Source organism: Leuresthes tenuis, unplaced genomic scaffold, assembly GCF_036924035.1.
Source record: "Leuresthes tenuis unplaced genomic scaffold, fLeuTen1.0.hap1 SCAF_8, whole genome shotgun sequence".
Lineage (NCBI taxonomy): Eukaryota > Metazoa > Chordata > Actinopteri > Atheriniformes > Atherinopsidae > Leuresthes > Leuresthes tenuis.
The window spans coordinates 12013113-12036099 of NW_027325362.1; the positions used below are offsets into that span (position 1 = coordinate 12013113).

A 22987-nucleotide genomic window follows, 5' to 3' on the forward strand; every position below is an offset into this window, starting at 1 on the left:
GAGTTTCCTAAGCTTTACAAAATGTCACTGCACTAGGGTGGGGGAAATCTGATATTAGAAATGCAAGAATTTAGTTTTAAGCAGAATTGGGAATGCATCTGAAGGAATAAAAAATTGATTGAAAACTGAGGTGAACAATATAAGAGTGAGAGAGCAATGCCCAGTGGAATGCAATATGCCCTAGTTTCAAGCTTTCAAGCAATCCTCTGCCATTTTTAACGGTTAAAAATAATGTGTGACACATTATGCTTAGTGAAAGCATTAGTGAAACAGACCTTATGGCAGTTTTCCATCAACTTGTCCTTTATCAACTTTTTTAACCCCCTCCTCTGCGTGACCTGCAGGAAGATCCTGGGCATGAACACATACACAGCAGAGCAGCCTGATAAAGAACAAGAGGTCATCCCAACAGTGACCTCCATCGCTGTCCCAAACCCTGAGGGGGAAAAGCTGACCTCACTGGATCATGTGGATGTACAGCTGGATTCAAAAAGCAGAGGTATGAATGCACCTATTTCCTGGTTAAAGTTACAGGTTTGTTCAGTCTAGACTTTTTTTTTAGCTTTTGTCAGACAGAGAGGATCAACTTCTCATTCCGTGCTCTATTCTGTCACTGTTTGCCATGTGACTTGATGTTGGTGTACTTAAATCATTAGAACTGAGTGGTTACTTGACTGACATAATGAAGGTAAGTTGATATTCAATTGTAGCAAAAGAAGGAAATTGCTCTCTCCTTTAAGGTTTTCATCAAAATGAAACGGCTCATAACCACACAGTGGACAATAATGTCTGTAAAGAAGCAAAAAAGACTCATTGCTACACTTTCATCCCTTCATATCCACCAAACCCAAACTGTGTACATGACAAATTTAAGTTATAACCATGATGTGTTCAGTGTTTTAGTTTCTGTCTGTCCTTTCTTTGCTACTTTTGCATAGCATGCTCTTTGCATAGTGACATGCTGTTCGCTGTAGCACGTTCAAGCGTAGGCATTTTTTTTGTTTGTTTTATGTATTTTTTACACAAAGCTTGTCTTACTGTTTAATATACAGACAGGTGACAACTTAAAGAGAACAGCTGAATGCACAAAAAATTGACAGTGTATGTCTCCTTAGGGACAACAAATCCAGACAGCTTTGTTCTGAGTCATCCCTTTCATATCATGATGTTAACAAAAAAAAGAAAAGAATAAACACCTCCATACACAGGGCCTGAGGTGTCACCAAAGGGTTTAATGGGTATGAAAATGGTGTGAATCACCAGATCTCAACCTGTTGGTACAGTTATTGGACGTTTTGAACAATGCTGTCCACTATCATCATCAAAACTCTAAATGGGGAAACATCTTTGAGGAGCTGTGTTCCATCCATCAAATAGACTTCCAGAGACTTTTCCAGTCACACTTGAGCTGTTTCTGTCACCTCACTTAGACACTTTATGTTGATTTCTAATTTAATTTTTCTGTACAATTGTGTCTTCTTGTATGTCAAGTAAGCTAACGTATTTAGCATGACACGCGAGTTAAACCAACTATGAATGCAACAGTTAACAGAAAGCTAAATTACTTTGTCTTAACCAGGACACGATTTCTGGAAATGCATAAATAAAAACATCTTATTAATCACCTTGTTGTTTGGGGTTGTGACAAAAATCATAAATGCATATGTAACCACCTCAGCATATAAAGCCAAAACGTTCTGCTCATTGTGGCAGTAGGTTTTTGTAAATAACCTTTTAGCACAGAATAAGATGTCACAACAGTGAGGAACTGTGGCCACAAGTTGAAGCTCACTGACAGTGAAGATACACTCACTTAATGTTAAGTGCTGATGCCATTTTTCCTCCTGCTGTATTGTCATGCAAGTTGCCAAGATGCAGCTATTATTATGTGCCGTATATTTATGCATTTGCCATCCTGAGTTAGTCATAGTGAGGTATTAGTATACACAGGTAAGTGAAGCACAATCAGGTGCCAGCTAAAGTGATGAGAATGTCCGGGGTGAATTATTTGATCCAATAAAATAATTAGCTCTCCGCGAAAGCTGCAGAGTCGTGAAAGCATTTTCATCAAGAAATATCTATGAAGTTCCCGTTGATTTACCTCTTCCCATACCTACAGTAAACAATCGACCCATCCAAGATAAATGTGTTTGCCTGAAAAAATACACCCTTATGCAAATGGAAACATACAATTCCTCCTCTGTCTCTTCCCTTTCTTCTCCCTTGCCAGGCTACCTGCCATCTCACACAGACATCAAGCTCTCTGATGAAGCGCCCCATGTGTTTTAATGTTTGGAGTCTATGACCGACTCGAAAGCAATACATCTTCTTTGGCAGTTACTTCCAGCAAGCTAGGAAACCGCGGTCACAATGACTGGTCTCGAGTGTTTTGCTACCCATGCATGGATGGACCAGTTCACACTGTGCTGCCTAAATCCCTCTGAGGAGACTGTACAGATTTATACTTGCCTCTTGAAAAGGAACACTTTTTGACTGAAATACTTGTATTTTTGCAAGGACATTGATCTTTTTATGTAAATAATGTACATCCATAATGGAAGGAGTAAAAGTTATATGTCTCAGCTGGTTACAGCAGCGTTGTCTCAAACATGGAAACGTATAATAACTGCACGAGAGGGATGTGTAAAAATATTTAAAAAGATTTTCTCCTAAACCTGTTTTTGGGCTTGTGTTTGTGAAGTTTACTTTATGCAGCTATGTGGAACTAGCTTATCTGAGTAAGACATTGAGGGAGGCAGATTCATTAAGCTCTTTGCAATCAGTAAATCTTATCACCAGATTCTCATCAAATGAAAGCTTGCAATATCCAGGAGATGATGGAGGGCTCCCTGTCTCAGATCTGTGTATTCCATCAAGCCTGTCTCTCTGTTGCTCAAAATTTTATATATGTCATAGCAAAAAAAGAATAGAAGATTATAGCAGATAAGTATAAAGAGAAGATGAGAGTCCAAGCAGTCCTGCTTGTACTGGAGAAACAAACAAGTCATTTTAGTAACAGTGAAACATCATAAAATGACTCTGGCTGATTTAAATCATTCATATGATTTGGTATTGCAGCAGCAATCTCATGTTTGATTGTCCTATGGTCATTTTGACTGCACACTAGTGTTCCATATTAATATGTTGCCTGGGCAATTTCCTTAACATGCCGGTTTTTACAATGAACACAAAATGGAAATTTACTGAATAAGTCATGTGTAAACAAGTGTATAGTTACAGTGCAGCAAGTAATCGCTGTAATGCAGTTTAAAATGTGATACAGTGCCACATTCTTTTAAAAAATTTGCATCAGGTCAAGGGTTATTTGCTTTAATGCTACAACGTTAAAAGATTCCTTGACACATTTACAAAATATTTATTTTCTTTTAACTAATCTCACTGTGAAGGTTGTGGTTCCTCCTCAACACATTTTTTTTTCTTATTTTGCACTATAAGCCCTTTTATTTATTCCGGATTGTTTAGACACCAGCATGATACTAGCATCTACATGCAGTGTTTCCCAAGTTTCCAGTCATGCAGAGGAGCCTGCAGTCTTCTAGGTTTGCCCCCAAGGACTCAGCGGACAAAAGGCTGCAGATTTGTTCATCTCCTTCGCTGCGAGGGACACTGAGATAGAGAAGACGTATCTCCTGTCAGCATGGCTCAGCCTACGCACACCGCTTTGGTCAGCTGCTCTCTCTTTGGGATAAGTACTGAAGTTCTTCTTCATCAAACTTTTCTTCTTAAGTGTTGTCAGCATCGTATGTCAGCAAGACAAATCGACTAGAAGCTTCTCCATACCTCTTCCCTGCAATCCTCTGATTGAGCCAGAAGCATAAATAAACTCAAATGAACTCTCCATGCAGTCATGAGAAGATTTTTTATTTTTTTTGTGCTTGTTATTTATTTTTCCTAAATTATCTTCATGTCCCAATAATTAACCTGTGAATATAATTGTGAACATATTTGCATGATGTTTTTTTTTTCTTTCAATTACCTGAAATATATCTTAAGTAGGAAAAAAAAAAAATATGTTAAAAATGTGAACTGGAGTATTTTCTGTTTCTCAACATGCTAAACAACTCATTCATTACAAGTGAAGTGATTATTCGGTGGGTTGTTACTGTGTTTTTCATTTGATCTAGAAGTAACCATGGCTGCAGAATAAAGCAGAAACACAACAGTAATGCAGTGTGAATTAATTCTTAGAAGAAGGATTAGTTTATTCTTGCTTGTAACTATGTAATTTAAGACAAAGTTGACAACCATTGCTTCTCAATCAGCACACTTCATGTCTTCACCTCGACAGTGTTTTTTTGTGCTTAGCCTCTTATTAAGTGTCCCTTAGCATGCTCAAAATTTCACTGCAGCCATTTGCTTGATACAATAGGTGGGAGTGGGAGGACACTGAAAAACACCTTGTAGCCTGGAGTGATTCTAATGGGTTGGTTCCCTGACTCTCCCATCGTGCAACAAATTAATTATCCCCTCTCCAGGATATCAACACACACACAATCAACAAAGAAGATTTTCCCTGTCTGGGTAGCACCTTGAATGAAAAATGTCCCACAACAATAACCCACAGCAATATTGTGTTAGCCACAGTGTGAAATTGATGAGCATGTTTCCTTTCATTGAGTGCTACATTACAGTGTCTGGGTGCAGCGAATCATCCATTAGTGATTGTCACCGTTCAATTTGATTGTGTGCCGCCGAACATCCCAGGGCGGTTAGAGAGAGGCCTTGGTGTTAATTCAGACTGAAAGCAGGAGCGAGAATAAGACTCTGAGGGCGTTGATGGCTGCTGAAGTGATGGAGATTAGTGTGCGATACAAAGCTCTTGAACTGGCAAACAAAATGCAAAGCAGAGACTGGGCCTGTTTGCTGCAGCTTTGAGCTTGAAGAGTTTTGTCTTCCAACCTGGCTGTTTGACATTTTAATGTGGAATGTGTTTTCTTTGCATCACAGCAAAGATTCTGAGTCAGAGAAATGCTCATAGTTCTTGCCAACCCAATAGTCTATTTTTCATCACTCCATTCAAAGGCTCAGTAATTGTACTCATTAACCAAAAAACATCTGTAACAGCAACCTGAACGATGGAGGTTAAATGAAGCTCATGTTAAATGTCAGATGGGAATCTTCACATGGGTGTTATCACACCTCTGCCCATTAAAGCTGACTTCAGAGTCTCTGTGGGATCATTAAGAGTGGTAAGCTGAGGCTGATACAGTGCTGCTACAAGAAACCTGTGTTTTAGATGAGTCTGCGGAAATGTAAAATGTGGCTTCTTGAATCCATTTGTTTTCAGGATTATGTCAAGACATCACAAACAGTGTAAGCCATGTAATCTGACATACTCCAATTTAACATATACTGAGAATGCACAATAGAAAAAAACATAATTCCATATAAAAATACATTTATTTTGAACAATTTCAAAATGGTAATTCGTTCACAGTAAGAAATGTGATTTCAAACAAGATGACTTTTATATAATTGACAAAAAGGAACATCATAGATCATATCATGCACAACTTTTGAGCAACTGCACAACTAACTGACCATAAGACAAGATGTTTAACCATTTGTTTAATGTGTGAAGTAAACTTCAAAATCACCATTTTATATAAATAGATATATATTTACCTAGATATATATATATATATCTACATACATATATATAGATATATCTATATATATATATATCTATATATATATAGATATATATATTTGCATATATACACTACTCACAAAAAGTCTTTCGGGTGAAATTTCAGCGTGAACCTAAAATGCATCATAACCTTTACAGGTGAACTTAATGTGACTTTCTGTAAACTTCTGAATGCACATGTCCAACTGTTCAATGTCCAACTGTTCAATGTTTCAGTACTTTTTCCACAAGTTGCTGTTCTTTAACAAGGAGCTTAACAGTAAAATTCACAACCGGTGTTTGAGCCATGAATCGACCAATACATTCCCTGGTTCAATTAGAATTGGTATTTAAACAGTATTCCTCATCATGCAGTTCACATTTTGACATCATGAGACCAAGACGACACCTAACAGTTGATCAACAGTACCTTGCCATTGCGAGGCTTCAAACAGGATGTTCTCCGACGGATGTGGCCACTGCGCTCAGAGTGTCATTAACAGGTTGCAACAGAGATACAGAGAGACTGGAAGAGTCACAGAAAGGCATAGAAGGGGATGTCCTTTGGCCACATCCCACATTGATGACCGCTTCATTGTGTACAGTGCCCTGCAGAACCAGATGATGAATGCCACTCAACTCCAGGCACATTTAAGGGAGGTGAGAGGCACCCAAATGTCACATCAGACCATTACACTGCCCTACACTTTGTGAATGGTACAATGACAAGCCCATACTAGTTGAAGAACATCGTTAATCCAGTCAATGTGCCCTTGCATGAACAACACGGGCCTAATTTTATCTTCATGGACGACAATGCTCCAACTCATAGAGGTCACATCATAAGGGAATGGCTGCTGGAGACTGGGGTACCTCAAGTGAAGTAGCCTACACTTTCCCCAGACCTGAATCCCATAGAAAACCTATGAGATCAGCTGAGTCGCCGTGTAGAGGCTCGTAACTCTGTACCCCAGAACCTCAATGACCTGAGGGCAACCGTTCAAGAAGAGTGGGATGCCATGCCTCAGCAGACAATAGGTCGACTCGTGAACAGCATGAGACGTCGTTTTCAAGCTGTAATTGATGCTCAAGGGGACATGAGAAGTTATTGAGACATTGACATTTTTGTTGTGTTGTACCCACCACTGTTGTTTGCTTTTTGAGATGAGGAAATCACCGGTGCATGCTTCTACTTAAATGCCCTACTTTCATGATATAATATCACTGTAGCGTGACCTTTTTACGTTTTCCATAAATTTCACCCGAAAGCCAAATCTCCCTAACCTTTTGTGAGTAGTGCATATATCTATATCTATAGATATAGATATATACAGGACTCACTCACCCCAGTATAATCTTGATCACAGATAATTAGGGCATGCTATTGGAAAATCAATGAGGACATTCAGCTTTTAGTGGGACTTAAAGTCATGGAAACACACAGTGGGCTCACTTTACAGCAAAAGTAGGATGAAGCTACTGTAACCCCTCTATGTACAAGTTAATGCCATTCCTATCTTTAAGGCCAGACTTCCATCATCTTCCAATAGTCATAGAAAGCACCATGTTACAGAGCAAAACCATCACATATTTCTGTCCTTCAAGCATTAACAACAATCAGATTCTGACACGTGTGTTAGAATAACAACACAAAGACTTCTAGTGTTGGAGCAGGAGAAACATTTTTAGACTCTGGGATGGCAAAATTTCACAAATGAATTCCGTCTCTATGTCATGGAAGCAGACTTGGATATGTTCTGCTTTTGTTGTAAGATCCATACGGGATGGAAAAAAAAACAAAACAAACACAATTAAAACTAAATAAAAAGGTTAAACTTTACATATTTTACAGCCCCTTTCAGTTTCTGTGATAGACAAACATATTCATAAAGAAAGAACACATTGTCAACAAACCCTGTAAGATAGAAAACATTACGTTTTTCATGTCAAGTCCAGTGCCATATTATATTTCTTGGGGACCAGATATCCTACATCATCTTATACTACATGATACAATGAAGCCTATAGTCTTTCACTTGTACTAAACTGTAAGTTTATGCTACTTTTCTTATTTTCATTACAAAGATGTTTTCTCTGCCTGTTATCTTTATATATTCCTGTTGAGGAACCACACAGATGTGTCAGAGCAAGTAAAAAGTTTTCAAATTTTCACAATATCATTTAAATGTTCATAAAATATTAGCCATGTGCAATCACGGCAGTGGTAATAACAATATCAGCTTCTTTCAGCAGTTTACCGTCCTCAAACTGGAGGCTGTTGGCTCACTGCAATGATCGTACTCTAATTCCGTAAACTACTTACTTTATACATGTGAGCTGAAAACATGACTGTGAACAATAGCAGCTATCAGCATAAAATAAATAAAGGAATAAACAATGCCAACAAAGCAAACTATTTCAGCACAATTGAAAACACAACAAGCTGTACTTACTCAGATACAGAGCACGTGTTAGACATTAGTACAGTTTGGAAATTCTCTTGTGACAATTTTCTCCATATTCCTTCCAAATCCTCCTGAAAACAATCAAACAAATAACAAAACGTATAAATTCAGAGGCAGTCAGCTGGTTTGACATCACATACACATCACAAAACCATTGCGATCTCTTATTTTTGCTTTATCATCAGGACACTCGGGTGACAATTTAGCAGTGATTGCTTTTAACGTCAACCTAACAAGTCATTTCAAATCTTTTTCTTCAACATCAAATGGCTTGTACAAGCTTTTACACTAAATTACATATTCATCAATCAGTGAAGCATTCTGCTTGAAAAGCCGCCTATTGTCACACCAAATGAACATGGCTTGTCTGAGCAGGACTGAGGTGATGTTGAAGCGTTGATAAGATAGGATCATTGTGACAGAAGGCAATGTATGATTGTGCATATGCTGACTTATACAGAGCGGTACAGAGGTACTTCAGCGTCTCAGATGCGTCTGTAGCTTATATTCAGTCATCTGTGTAGAGCCACGTGAGGCAAATTTCACCCATGTGAGTAATAACAGTGCAGTAACTTCATCAAGGTAAAGATCTGCTTGTCTGGTTGGATTTGCAAGAAGAAAAATTAAGATTTATGAGATTAAACTGCTTTTAAAAGTGGAATGTTTTACAGCTACAGTAAGCTGGCTGCAGCACTGTTCCAATTTGTAAGGCATGTCGAAGGTAAGAATTAAAAAATATTTTGCAAGAAATATTTAACACACCAAGTCAGACAGGACTCAAAGCGCTGTGTGTCTGAGAGGAAAGAACCCAGGAAAAAAGTGAACTCCTTCACATTTGCCTCTACTAACAAGTGTAACGATGCAAACTGTTTTTCAATATTTTGTCACAACACAGTGTGGATCTTAGATTACATAAAAAGCTGTGTTCACATTGAATGAGCACAGTTTCTTTCTCGTTTCTTTCTTTGGTTGATTTAAGTTTTACATATAATCAAAAATATTTTACTGTTCATTTCACAAGTTGCAGTTACAGAGCAGCATTATTGCAGCATGGATATGTCTAGATGATAACCGTTAGCCCAGCAATCAACATTTTTCAGCTATGATTTTGGTCTCTGGTTTAAACTTTGTCAACCTGCTGTTTGGGACTGAGCAGTTAAGTGTGTTTTTTTTCTTTTAGATAACTTTTTCCAGAGGAAATCTGCCATCTGTGTCTAGAAACAATGCTGTGAAAGCAGTGAGAATAGACCCCAACACAGGAGATGCTGAGTGAACCGCTCCAAAATGAGCTGGAGTCCACTGTAAATTCTTTTTAGAATATATATTCTGGCCATTTAAAGAAATCCAAGTTATTGCACAAAACTGTTCCTGCTTTAAAATTAGGATAAATTGTGAGTTTTTAAAGCGAAACATGATTGATCAGATGTAGATAAATCCTTGACTGTGAGTGGCCATATGTGATTCATCTTGTAAACAAATGAGAGCTGCTCGAAGTATTATATTACCACTGCTTGACTGATGATAGTTGAAAACATTTCATCCTCCAAAATTATCTCTATGGTTAAATCAAATGAATATGCCTAGCGGTCTGACAGATATCGGCCCTCTCTCACCTGGATTACATAAAAAAAATCTGTCTTTAAAACTTGATTAGCTCTTCCTCACAATGAGTGGACACAGTGTGGAACTGTTTTCTACACTCTAAACTTTCTGCCTTTTCTTGATGACACTGGAATCTCTATTATACCTGAATTAATCCTTATTTCAACAGTTGTTCTTCAGAATTGTAATTTTCATAATCTGGGATCAATATAAATCAAATTAAGATGTTTTACCAAACTCACTTTACATTTTTAGTCGTATTCTGTCCAGTTCTAATTTACGAGTTCAAAACTTTAACCTCTCTGAATTCTGACTACAATTTAACTTAACAGCCCAAGCAGCGCTGTGTCAACCATCAACAAGCAGAATATTTTCCTCTCTGGGCTGGTTCATGATTTCCCTTGGGTAGCTATGCATTTGTTCCTGTAGTTCAAACCGAAGCTGACAGTAAATTTCTGTATCATATAAAACATATTAAAGCCATATTCTAAATAGAGGATTAGCAACATTTTAGTCTATTAGGCTGGACATTGACCTGCTCTATTATATTATTATTTTATTATATTCTTCTAACATGACTGGAAATACAGATTCAGTCGTATGGAAGCATTTATATCTCAGCCAAAACCAGGATCCATGAAACTGAAGCTAATTAGTATAAATGAAACCCTTTAAACAACAGGCTAATTTAATCTATCTGACCCTGGATCAAAAGATTTCTTGCTTCTTTCCCCTTTAGTAAATAAACACTTTCGAAAGCAACCATAACAGAGTTAATTTGTTTCAGATAAGCAAGGACTTGAAACGATAGAAACAGCTGAGAAATGAAGAACAGCCAAAGTGCTGAGTGACCAGAAAAAGGCTTGCAGCCTACATGTGTGTGTCAGGAGCACTGCAATGCTACTTTTGTCAAACAGTCCACACTGTGTACACGGGGTGAATACTTCTCATCTAATAAACATCACAGTGGATGTCATGCAGAGCAATCAAAAAGTTAAATTGTCTTGGTGTTATCTGGCTCGTGTGCAGATGCTGCAGCTGTGTGCTTCATTTCACAAAAATATGACACACAGCAGTGATAAAGATGTTCCAGATCCTCAGACGTGTGCTGCATGTCAATATATTGCACGCCGGCCACACTCAACGAAACAATGCTGCCATGTTACTTTGCACCAAAATGCATAGAAGATGGATGCTAAGCGCTCTATTTCTGGGGCTATAAAATGTTACACAGCATCAGTCTCTTACAGTGACAGTCATCCCTTAAATCCTGTTTTGATGGATTAATGGATGACAGTATTTCAGAGATATTAATAGACTGTAATCAATTTTGCCATGATAAAAAAAAATCTGAATCACTGAACAAGAGCCATCCTACTAGTTTCTCTGAGATTTCTACATCCTGTATCCATCCATTCCAAAAAAAAAGAGAAAAATATTCAATTGTGGTTGTGTATTAAGTACTTTTACTTTCATATTTAAAAAGATTTTAAATTGTGGCAAAGCTACTGTTTAACATAAGGAAAATATATCTTTTTATATCTTCATAATTCCTCTGTTGCTTGAATACAGTACGACACATAATGACTGTAAAGGTGGTGAGCTGTAAATGATTACCTCTGCTCCTGCCATCGAGCTCCTTTTCCATAAGTTCTTTCTGAGATGGGAACTCGCTGAGCTTGACCTTGGACATGGCGTCATTCTGACCCACTGTACTTATCACCTCCGGCTCCTTCTCGTGGCTGTCCTCAGTCTGCACATGGATCCACGGGATTTTCCTAAAGGAGACAACACAATAACAAAGATGATTAGTTTTGAATTGAAAAGAGAATCAAACACAAATTATTCTATTCTTTGAGAGGACTCGGGCTGCACGGTGGTTAGCACAGTCGCCTCACAGCATGACTTCCTGGTTCAAATCCTGGCTGAGGCCTTTCTGTGTGGAGTTTGCATGTTCTCCCCATGCATGAATGGGTTCTCTCTGGATACTCCGGCTTCCTCCCACCATTCAAAAATATGCATGTTAGGTTAATTGGTGATTCTAAATTATCCCGAAGAGTTGGTGTACATTGTTTTTTGCCTCTGTGTGGCCCTGTGATAGACTGTCCAGGGTGTACCCCACTTCTTGACCAGGGGCAGTGCGACCCTGAATTGGATTAAGTGGGTATAGAAAATAGATGGATGTGAGTAGACTCACCTTTTAAACTTGTAGATAAAGAATGCAACAAAACCAACACATATCACACTGAGCAGCATCAGCATGGCTGGTCCACTATGGATGGAGCTTGAATCCACAAGTGGAGCTGAAACACAAGCATGTATTGATTAGGACACATGTATTAAGCCCTTTTTTCCTTTCCCTTTGCTACAGTATGTCTTATTCCAAGGAGATGGCTTTCATTACCCCATGTCATGCACCAACTGCAGCAGCTGTTTGAATTGCTGCACTCTGCATGATATCCCCTCGGGGGATTAAAAGGAACATTTAGGAGGTCCACTGCTTCTCCCTTGGGTCCTTCATAAGATGGCAGCATATGCATAGTCCTGGCTTTTTAAACGCTGAGATGCAATATTCAAAGTTTTCCCCTGGTTTCCCATCTTTCTCTCCTTCAGAGAGAAGCCTATGAAGTGTGTGACCTTTCTAGATCATTTTAAAAGGCAACCCAGACCTTTGTGTGCAGACACAAATGAAGACAGATCCATTGGTGGATGAAAAGGGTAAAGCCATGCAGGGTTGATCGACACGTTTTTGCAATATGCTAATAATCTGGTGACCCTGCCGATTTCCTTGCTGCATACCAAATGTGTTCTTTGTCAATCTCTTCATTGATCAGTTGACTTCCAGCAGAGCTTCTGTCCCAAAGCTTCAGGTACAATTCTGGCAGTGTGATGTAGATTTAAATCCTGTGACATATTGCATTTTCTTAATTTTTCAGCATTAGTTAAAACCTTGTGTCAAACCATTTCAAATGATACTTATCCTTTACAGACTAGCAAGGAGACACATATACTGTCAATGTGAAGACATACAAAAATGTACTAACCTGCTGTAAATTAAAACTAAAGCCTGTCTAAATGTTTTGTTAAATGCACTTGCAAAAGGGATATAAACCCACCAGCAGCACTTGCGGGTACAAATATTGAGCTGTAAGGTTAAAGAAAACTTACCCAAGGTTTGCTGAGTCATGTACAAAATAATGCGAACATCAGGTTTCAGCTCAAACTGGATCAGGCCTTGGTTCAGAGCAGTGGCAAAAATATCTGATATCTGTTTTAGACAGATGACACACAAAAACAGAAAATGTTACAAGGCATCAATATTTCTAAGAGGCTATACTAGCTGAGAATCATCGTTTGATGGCTATGTTGATAGTTGACATTAAAATGAAAGTTCAGAAACACAGCTATAATAAGAGTAAATTTAGTGTGTATAATACAGCAAAAGAGTGAGGACATGCACAGGTCTAAACAAAGTCAGTGATTCCAAAATATTATTAAATCTTCTTTTGTCTATGTTCCAACTTTCCACTATGATTAATACAATTCTTTTTGGTAGCTGGTTTGACAGTGATCATGTTTCAGTTATTAGTTTTAAAGTGGAGGACTGCATTGGGATTGGGACCCCATGTGTCCCACTTGACCCAAAGCAAAATCTTGTGGGAGCAGGTATTTTAAACAGTGCTGGAGGGACTCATGGGTGGCCAGAAAATAAAGGTCAGGCCCCACAGTGACGACAGCTCCACCACTTAGTTAGCTTTAGCCACGGCTGGAATTAACAAATGAAGCTGACAGGAAGATTAAAACAGGTCTTTATAGTACTGATTACCATTATAGCACATGTATGTGATTTAGCAGGTTAACAAAACTTACATTGTTTTCTAACTGTGGCTTCACGCCAGTACTGTATGAGACTTAACTGTGTAAATGCCAATAGTTTGGTGCCTTTGTTCAGCACTGTTGCATTTTGTTGCTATGAATAGTAGTGTGTTTGTAGATGATTCATTCTAGAAGGATGCATCAAGATTTGGAATCATGTCCTGTGCAACCTGACATGGGACCTGGGTCATGAGAGAGGGCAGTAAAGATAGAGCCAGTGAGAAATTGAGAAAACAGCTCTGCATGGGGCAACTATATATTCAAGCTTTATCTCACACTCATTTAACACAAATAACAAATATATTAAGTCTAACTAGTCCTCCGATTGTCTTTTTGTTTGCTGGCTCCTTTATTCTGCAAATAGTATGAAAACAGACATAAAGACACGTCCCATCTGCAGTTAAATGAGCCATGTCTAGGACTTAGTGTCAACAAATAGTTCATTTTCAGATTGCAATCAGCTGAATAACCCTCACCTTACCCTTCCTTTCCAAGAGTGTAGGAGAAAAAAAGTCATTTCTGGAAACAGATCCACATAAATGTTACACAGTGGAATTATAATATAAATCCTGCCCATTTTGGTATTACAGAACCAAATCAGACTAAATTTAGGAAACTTCTCATTACGTCATCTTATATAAAATCTCTTTAGAAAATCCTGTACACCGAATATAAAATCATTTAGGAACTTCTGTAACCTAACACATTTAGAACCTTAGACTGTGGTGAGTTCTTCCCAGGAAAACCTTCAAATGAAACACTTCAACATTGGGACTTTAAACATATAGGAATGCAATATATTGAGATTGTCTTATATTAGGTAGTTTTCTTTGAAAATTTCCCTTGAAAAGGGCATTTTTATGTGCCTAACAGTGGGTGTATGAAATTAAAACTTTTCAACGACTGACAGTTTTTCATTGATAGAATAAAATAAAAGACCATAGATACAGTTAAAAAGTTATCTCATATGGTAGTTAAGTGAATGTTTTATGTAAAGTTACAAGAGTAGACGTAGAATGGAAACATTAAATGAGGAAATGCTTTTCTGTATTGGCCTAAATCTGCAAGTTAAAAACTTATGTCCACAGTTCATTAATCATATAGACCTTTTTAATGGCTAATAAACTGTTATTTTCTCAAGTAACGTGATGACCATCTCTACTTATTATGGCTATTACCGTCCGTAGCGCATGCTCGCTCCTTCTCTTGTGCTCCCTTGATGTATGCTCGTCCGGCAGGATAAAGAGCTCTGCTGTTGTTGGAAGTCCCGGATACACAGACACCAGCAGCTGATCTTCAGGCACCCCAGACACCTGCAGCAGATGGATAACACAACCAGCAAGTGTAACTCCACTATGAAGGTTAAAGTTTGAGCTGTTAATTTAACTTTGAAGCCCAGATAATGGAATCCAATGCAGTTCCCATGGCTAACATTTTGACATCAGCTTAAATTGAAAATCATACTACTTAACTGTCATCAGAGATAAGCTCAGAAAAGGGACCGCAGAGCATCATGACTGCTGTGTTATTACTAGTCACTGGTATAAAACAGTAATGACCCCGAAAGCCACTGGAATCCGATGTTGACTCCAGGAAATATCTTTTGGGACTTGATGTACCTGTGACAGAGCTGTCCGCACCACACGCCCTATGTCCTCCCTCCAGTCGGAGATGTCAGGATTGTGCTCATCAAGAGCTGGTGAAAACGACAACAGCAGTGACCTGAAGAACTCTGGAAAAAAATGGTGAAGTCATGTCTGTTAGAATATGAATGCTACTTCTGGTTTAGCTTTTGATTAATCTGATGTGCAGTTTTGTCTTTTTTCATTTGGCAACATACGCCTTGAAGTTAATTGCTCCTCCAGATTTCATGTTCGCATACCGTGACATTTTACTCATTAGATAGGTCTACATTGACATCAACAAGGCACAGCTTGCAGCACTGACCGAGAGGGATCACACTTTACCCAAGATAGCATATTGCATATTCATGTAACTCCAAATAAAGTGCTTGGAAGTTTGCCTCTCCTACTCACCTTTAACCGTTATAACTTTTGAGTCCTGCATTACAGTGCCTCCACAAGCAACCTGGACCGTGACCTTGTTTTTCCCTTCTCTGTGAAACGTGTGAGAGACGCTTCCTTCTAGTGTTATAATTGGCTGGATTTCAAAAGAAAAAACACAGAGAATTCAGCAGTGAACCCACTGAATATTGAAAACCACAAACATGCAGCTCTTGACACAATGTATAATGAGTGCTGCATTTAACTCAATCAACGTCATAAATATGACAACTCATCTGAGCTAGATCATTCATAGGGAAGTCACCTGTAATCACACTTAATATGATTTACAATGGGAAAGCTTTGCAGATTTATACTCTTAAATTGTAAACAACCGCACAAGAACATTGTGGGAAGAGTGGGAGAATGAAAAAGATGGCAGTCTTTCTGAAAAACAACAGTAGAAGGGGAAGCTTCTCACCTCGGAGCTGTTGTCAAACCACCAGAAAAAGGTCAGAATTCTAGTGTGACTTGGCCAAACCACCGCTGTCAGATTAGCTGCCTTCCCACTGATGGCTACAATAGGAGCGGAGAGATATACGTGCTCCACTGGACCTGAGGCAGTAGAACATACACCGACACATATCCATACATGCATCATATAAATGCATACAGAAAAGTATTATTGTTAACACAGCTAATGTACATTACGCAGCAGAGGTGCGTTCGCGTATTCGAAAGCTGAAATGCATAAAAGTAATACGACCATGACTGACGCGGAATTCAGCAGCATGAGGACATGAGTTTTCATGAAAGAGAGGAGGTTCATGCTATGTGCACTGCTGCAGGAATGAGTAATGATGTTACTTATTCACATACTGGTGATGTGTAAAAACAGCGTGCTGCTGTCAGATCCCTGGCTGTTTTCTGCAAAAGCTGTCACTCGGTAAATCCCAGTCGTTCTGTAGATGTGCTTGATGCCATCATCGGTCCTGCTCAGGTTAGAGTATGTGATCTTGATGCCATCCCCAAAGTCTAACTGGATGCTGGTACTCAGCGAGTCTCCCTGTGGACACATGGTATGACACAGAATCTGTCATCATAGCTTAGGTCAGGACACTTTAGTTTGGCCATATACAACAGGAGATTGCTCTGCCTGCTGCTTAAGTGCTTGGGCTGAGATGTCCTTTAGGCTGTGTCAGTAACATATTGTTAGTGAATGTGAATGGGAGGAGACAGAAAACCAACAGAGAAAACACGAGGAGAAGTGAAAAGGGGGCCAAAAAGGTCGACAAGTGTCAAAAACTAAGAAAGGTGAGTTTATAAACTGCTGCCATTTGGTTTAGTTCAAAACAATTCCATTGCTGTTTTACACCCGAAATACTATCTATTTTGTATTTTTCAGACTATGTTTTATCTGTAGTGAGAAATTTCTGCCTCAACATCAATGCAAGAGGTTAAGAGAGTTCAACTGTGCTCTTTGAAAAAGACTCTCTTTGGGAGTAAAACTCCCAATTAAATCTGATAATAGTTAGATCTGAGGGTTATCCAGGATAATGATACTGTTTGTGATCCCATGAATTTTTCTATATTGTCGTTATGAACTATTCATGGTGAAACCAAACACTTAGAATTTTAGTTATATTCACTTTTAATGTTTCTGCTAGATAAGTATTTGTCCTTTCAGATTCTCAAAAAACAGCAGTTTTGTGCATTTTGAAGTGTTGATTTTTACCTATGCTTGCCTTTAAAAATCTTCAAACTTTGATAGATCAATTGAAATTTTCATGAAATTCATGTTTACCTTTTTTAAACTCCACAACAAGTTGCAAAGATAAGGTATGAGGGGATTAATGGGGAGTTGTTAACCCACAGAAAGTTATGTAAAAGACCAGATTATGGGCCCTACATATAAAAAAAAAAAATCTGAATTTCTTTCACTTTTCAGTTGAAGTCTTATTTGTTCTCTACAGTTTTTTATACATTAAAATTATGTTTTAACAGGATAGTTAATATACAACTTCTGATCTGCCATCATAAGCAACATGATAGGTATTCAACCTTTTTTGATTTCTCCATCATATTGATGTTTCCACACCTTTACTCCATTTAAAAAAAAATAAAATCCCAAACTGAAATGATAAATTCCTCCCGTTGTTTCCAGTTAGAAAATGTTAATATACCAATGTGCTCACTTAGCATTCAGAGCAGAACGGAAGCATTGGTCTGGTTCAAAGTTGATAACACAAATCCTTAACAACACTTACTAAATACTACACCATCTGTCTCTTTGAATGCTAAAGTGATTTATCACTCACATCAGCAAGGTAGATTGTGAAAGTAACATTGCTTCCAATGACAGCATTGAGTTCTGTGTGACTGGTGGACAGTCGGAGGCCTCGGGGTGCTCTCAGCTTACACGCTTCTCTCTTGGGCGAGTACACGTTCCTTCCTCCCTCCTTACAGTTATTGGACAAAACCTTCCGATACCTTTCAAGTACAATGTAAAAATAGGCATAATTTAACAAGTGTTTCTAGTATATAAAAAATTAACCTGTGCAGCTGAACATTGGTCGAATACATTAGATAGATTCAGTATGCATACATTGAAAATATGTACTTTTGTCACGCTGCTTGTCCAATATCTGCTCTGTATTATTGCTTTTAAAGGAACTGAGACACAATGTAATTTGTATTTTCAGCTTCCCAAGCCTGTTTTTCAACTCAAAATTGCAGTAAAACAAAATTCCATGCTTTTATTCGAGGCAATACATCAAACAAGGCGGAATGGAATAATATTGTTGTGATGGACTGAACATTGGGGCCCACTTACCCTGTGCTGTTGAGAAAACTTTGGCTGTTGCTGCAGCTCTTAGCTGCACCATTTGGATTAAACCAAAAAGCAGGAGAGCACTTCCCATCTGCCTGGCGTTCCCACCCATAATCACTGCCAAAGGAAATAAAAAGGAGCAAAACACAACACTTCATGAAATGAAAAACTTGCAACTCAAAATAATCTACAAGCTTTTGTAGTGGGGCAAATGCTCTGCAGTTAGAACTCCATGGAATAATTTAGGATGGTAACTAGAGACATGATTGTCAGACAAGTAGGATCAAACAGAATTTAAGATGGAGGGATAAAAGATATTTAAAATTCATTTAACAATTCATTATTAATTGAATTCTAATAAGTCACTTGACATTATGTAAATCACAGTACCGTGATGAAAAGTTCTCAGCTCCCATCTACATTTTTCAAACTATAATTAGAATCACATTTTGATAAATATGCAATGTACGATGGATATTAAGACAAGTGAGGTTTTCCAAACTGATACTTGAGTTTTTTTTTTAATTACAAATGCAGACAAGCAGCCTGAATTACATACATACAAGTAAATTAAATGCACAAAGCGCATCCACTGCTTGATAAATATGTTATGAAAGAAGGGTGCCTTGGGATTAAAGTATCAGTTAGACAACAGTTTTGTCTGGAAACAATAACAGAGGAAGCCATTACCATTCAAAGTCATAGGATGTGCAAAGGCATGGCTCAGAGGAGTAGATCCTGGAATAGTCTTGGGTCAGCATGCAGCGGGTGCCGGGCCTGCGCTTCATATATATTTGCTTCTCACCCATCACACACAGCTCACCCTATCAAACAAAGAAAGAAAAGGGTGTTATAGTTCTTCACAAGTATGGCACAAACACTGTAAATAAACAACAGAAAATTTGTTTAAGCATTAAGTGAGTATACAAGTGTGCTCTTCTTGATGTTGGTATTACATCCAAAAACTTTAATATTCCTCTTACCTTGTTGTGCAGGTACCATGTCTGATAATCTCCATCCATGCATCTTCTATTAAAAAGGCCCTTGTAGTCAATCTTGATCAGCTGCCACTCTGACCGATGGCTGAAGTGTCCAAAGAAACTGAAAGTGTCAGGCACAACAGTCTAAGTGAATAGCATTGATCATCTTGTGACAATACAATAATCTGTCAGAAAAGCTTTGGTCCCGGTATTCATATGGGTGTTACATTGACAAGTAGCAGTCACCTTGTTGCAGACAAGGAAAACTCCAACTCTGCACTGTCCCATTATGAACAGCTCAAAGAACATGACAAAGAGCCCAAGTGACCTGTCTCCAAACTATCAGAGCCCAATCTGATCAAGCGACCTATAGGATGTGCCCCACCCCACAACTTGTAGGAGCTAAAGGTCAGAGCTTTTGTGGCAGCTAAGAGGGGGCCTATACAATATTAATCAAGTGATTTCAATGTTATGGCTGATTAGTTTATGTTGACAGACAAGACAGCATTTCTAGTCTTTGTAGAAAAACTGTTGAACCCTTTCTTCATTTACATCGACTGAAAAGGTAATTCCCGTTGCCTGATATCCTTCAGGGTTGTAACCATGTGTCTCTGCTTACGTGATAATGTGATTGTCAGACTCTGGCTCCATTAAAACTCCATCCACATACAGAGGCGCCAAAGAGAAACTGTGGCGATCCCATTTCTTTCCTTCGTCTAGACTGATCCTGCATAAGAAAGACAAAAGTTGTCAATGCAGGAATATCAATGTTTATGTGTCCGTAGATAGTGGATAAATAGATTATTTTCACTGTGTATGCAACATTAAACATCTCAAGTACACCGATTGAACAATGGAAAACATTTAAAGAAATCCGATGAAAGATTTTAGCTTTTGCCATGTTTGAAAAATGGAGCACGTTGGAATCTGTTTGATGTGAAAAATTATCTTGACAATAGACTGAACAATAGAGCAAATGTACCATGGCTCAGGTAAGTTTTTGAGGATGGCAAAACATCAGAAAGAGAGATATGACTCAGGTGCTAACATCAGAAAAAAAAATTCTGGGGGGGGTTCAAATCACCTTTCTCAGAGCTTAATCGCTTTTGATAGTATTGCAGTGTGCAGGGACATCAAAGTAGATATTGTTACAGAGCTCTAACAATGTGATGGACTTATGAGGGCATTTTGACTCTCATATTTCCACCATTCTCACTTCTCATTTACATAAAAGCACTCAAACCTTCATATCCAACCAAGAGTACAAAGCTGTAACACGCTCTTCTCTGTTGGAAATGACAGTTCTGAAGCCACAGTGCTGATACAATAATCCCACAAACTTGGCCCATCAGCATTTCATAACATTAAATGTAATCATATGTCGCGCCACCAACCCCCAGAAAGAAAATTACACTTTGGTAATTTTCCATTATAACTCCTACAGTTCCTACCCCCGGGATGCTTTTCCGAGGACAAACTACACCTACCACAGGTGTCGAATCGGTGTCACTGCATGCTGAACTGCCAGCAAAGCCCCTCCATTGTCAAGAAACCAAATGTTGAACTCTTCATCAAAAATCTGCATCAATACACAGAAAAGAAAAAATACATTTGCACATTTCATTAAAGCACATTTTAAAACACATGCAGTGTGTAGATGGGTCATACCTGTCTCCAGCTATTCCCTGCATCAGATGTTATAAACATTCCAAGGTTGGTGGAGGACAGCTCTGTTCCAATATTCCCTGAGTTCAATAGCATGAATAATTTCAGTCAGTGTCTATTTACAAAGACAGCCCATAACACATCTTCTGTGTACACAATCTACCGATAAAAACGCTATTTACAAGCCTGTCCTCGTTTTCTACAAGAGGACAATTTTATGATTTACTGCAACCTAATCATCTCTCTCAAAATATGAGGTTTAGGAGCTGAAGTTTCCTTATTTGATTTCTTTGACAGAAAAAGAAATCTGTACGATTTATTTTGTGTTCTTGGACTGCAGCCACATCTTTTAAATAATTGTACCTGTTGCCACAATGATTCCTGGTACAGACTTTTTGCTGGTGATGGGTCCAGATGTGTAGGGATTCTCTGACATCTCCAGATGAAGATGCAGGGAACAAAATGGCTGTTGACGATATGATACAACACAATAGCAAGTTGAGACAAAATGTATCTGAGATCTAAAGAGAGACAATGTAATTAGCTTTCCTTTCATGTTATTCTTCCTATTGAGAGAAAAGTGCTAACATTATCAGATACCATTTATGAAAACAAAGATACTTTCTTCCTCTCATCTCCTCTGCCAGAAAAAAAGAAACAAGAAAATGGTTGAGAGGACATAGGGGACATTTGAATTGTTCCATTCCACAGCAAACAAGGCATGTAATTAAAATTCCCCAAGATGCACTGATAAAACCGGCAAAATTGATTCACATCATTTCACTCATTTCCCTGACTGAAGCAAACTGAAAACATCAATAAGCTTTTTCAAAGAGTTGAGATTGGGGGGTTGAAAGCAGACAAGAGCAGAGTGGTCATTTGTACACCACACCGCATGACTGTAACCTGCTATTAACTGAATGATATACATTTTCAATATCTGAAGGACATACTGACTGGATTAGTTTCTATCATAGCTGGCTGAATAACAACACAGCTCCATAATGTAATTCAGTATAATCTAACATTCATTAGTCCAGCGTGACTACAGGTAGTAAATTGTAATCACAGAGGTTAATGGAAAGTCAGGACCCCTGAAACTAAATACGATGACACTGCGCCTTACACTGATAATAAGAATATTCCAGGCAAGCATCTCCTTGGCCATTTATTAAACTAAAAAGGCTAGTTGATGCTGAAGCTGGCACACGGCTGTGCGCAAAACTATGGCTCAGAGTCAAAAAACATCCAAAGTAGAGGCGATGAGGTTGAAACATTTGATGAATGACATATGTCATAAACTAAATTTCGCATGAATGGAAGCATCCATACACTTTCGCCCAAAGGCTCAAGCTCACCAGAATGCAGTGGAGGTTGTTTCCAGCAACATCAGTGGTAGGAGCTGGCAGCAGCGCCCATGTTTGTCCCTTGTTGTATGTGATGAAAGTCTTAATGTGATCATCCACCAGTTTGTTGGCAAGATACATGCCATTAATCCCCTCAACCTATAAAGAAAGATAGCTACAGTTGATATAAACAGCACTGCAGTACAAAAATACATGAAAATAGTCTACTCAAATAAAAAAATCTAAATGAACTTATTATCAATATATGGTGCTCAAAATACACATTCTCTGTCTACTGTGTTACTAATAAGTTGGTCTATCTTAAAGCTTTGATGGTGTTAGTCAGTAATATTAGTGCATCATCATGTTCAAAGTGATCTTATATATTTTACGCAAATCTTAATGTTAAAAATGGAATATACTTGGTGGAGTTAAAAACGACATTGTTTCAAACTGGCTTTGGATATTAGACTATTTGAATATATCACACATAAAAAGGTGTTAAAACTACAAATAAATGCGGTTGTATTTAACCGCAGCCTCATAAATTTTTTTAGATGTTTTCCATGA

The 22987-nt window shown here is 38.3% G+C and overlaps 2 protein-coding genes across 2 annotated transcripts in view; one reads left to right on the forward strand and one right to left on the reverse strand.

The window, feature by feature from the left end:
• LOC140312954 (VPS10 domain-containing receptor SorCS1-like) overlaps positions 1-4155 on the forward strand; it is a 50920-nt gene extending 46765 nt beyond the window's left edge. The window contains exons 26-27 of the mRNA XM_072390856.1: positions 345-499; positions 2231-4155. Of these exons, the coding sequence (XP_072246957.1) occupies positions 345-499; positions 2231-2289 (214 nt within the window). The 3' untranslated portion in view covers positions 2290-4155. The remainder of the gene's footprint in view (positions 1-344; positions 500-2230) is intronic.
• Positions 4156-7485: 3330 nt separating this feature from the next.
• sorcs3b (sortilin related VPS10 domain containing receptor 3b) overlaps positions 7486-22987 on the reverse strand; it is a 44328-nt gene continuing 28826 nt past the window's right edge. Inside the window, exons 10-27 of the mRNA XM_072390857.1 lie at positions 22430-22576; positions 21435-21537; positions 21075-21151; positions 20894-20985; positions 20026-20133; positions 19410-19527; positions 19117-19250; positions 18430-18543; positions 17915-18086; positions 16476-16662; positions 16078-16211; positions 15630-15753; positions 15213-15325; positions 14772-14906; positions 12886-12985; positions 11915-12020; positions 11335-11495; positions 7486-8186 (exon numbers count right to left, since the gene is read on the reverse strand). Of these exons, the coding sequence (XP_072246958.1) occupies positions 8122-8186; positions 11335-11495; positions 11915-12020; positions 12886-12985; positions 14772-14906; positions 15213-15325; positions 15630-15753; positions 16078-16211; positions 16476-16662; positions 17915-18086; positions 18430-18543; positions 19117-19250; positions 19410-19527; positions 20026-20133; positions 20894-20985; positions 21075-21151; positions 21435-21537; positions 22430-22576 (2190 nt within the window). The 3' untranslated portion in view covers positions 7486-8121. The remainder of the gene's footprint in view (positions 8187-11334; positions 11496-11914; positions 12021-12885; positions 12986-14771; positions 14907-15212; positions 15326-15629; positions 15754-16077; positions 16212-16475; positions 16663-17914; positions 18087-18429; positions 18544-19116; positions 19251-19409; positions 19528-20025; positions 20134-20893; positions 20986-21074; positions 21152-21434; positions 21538-22429; positions 22577-22987) is intronic.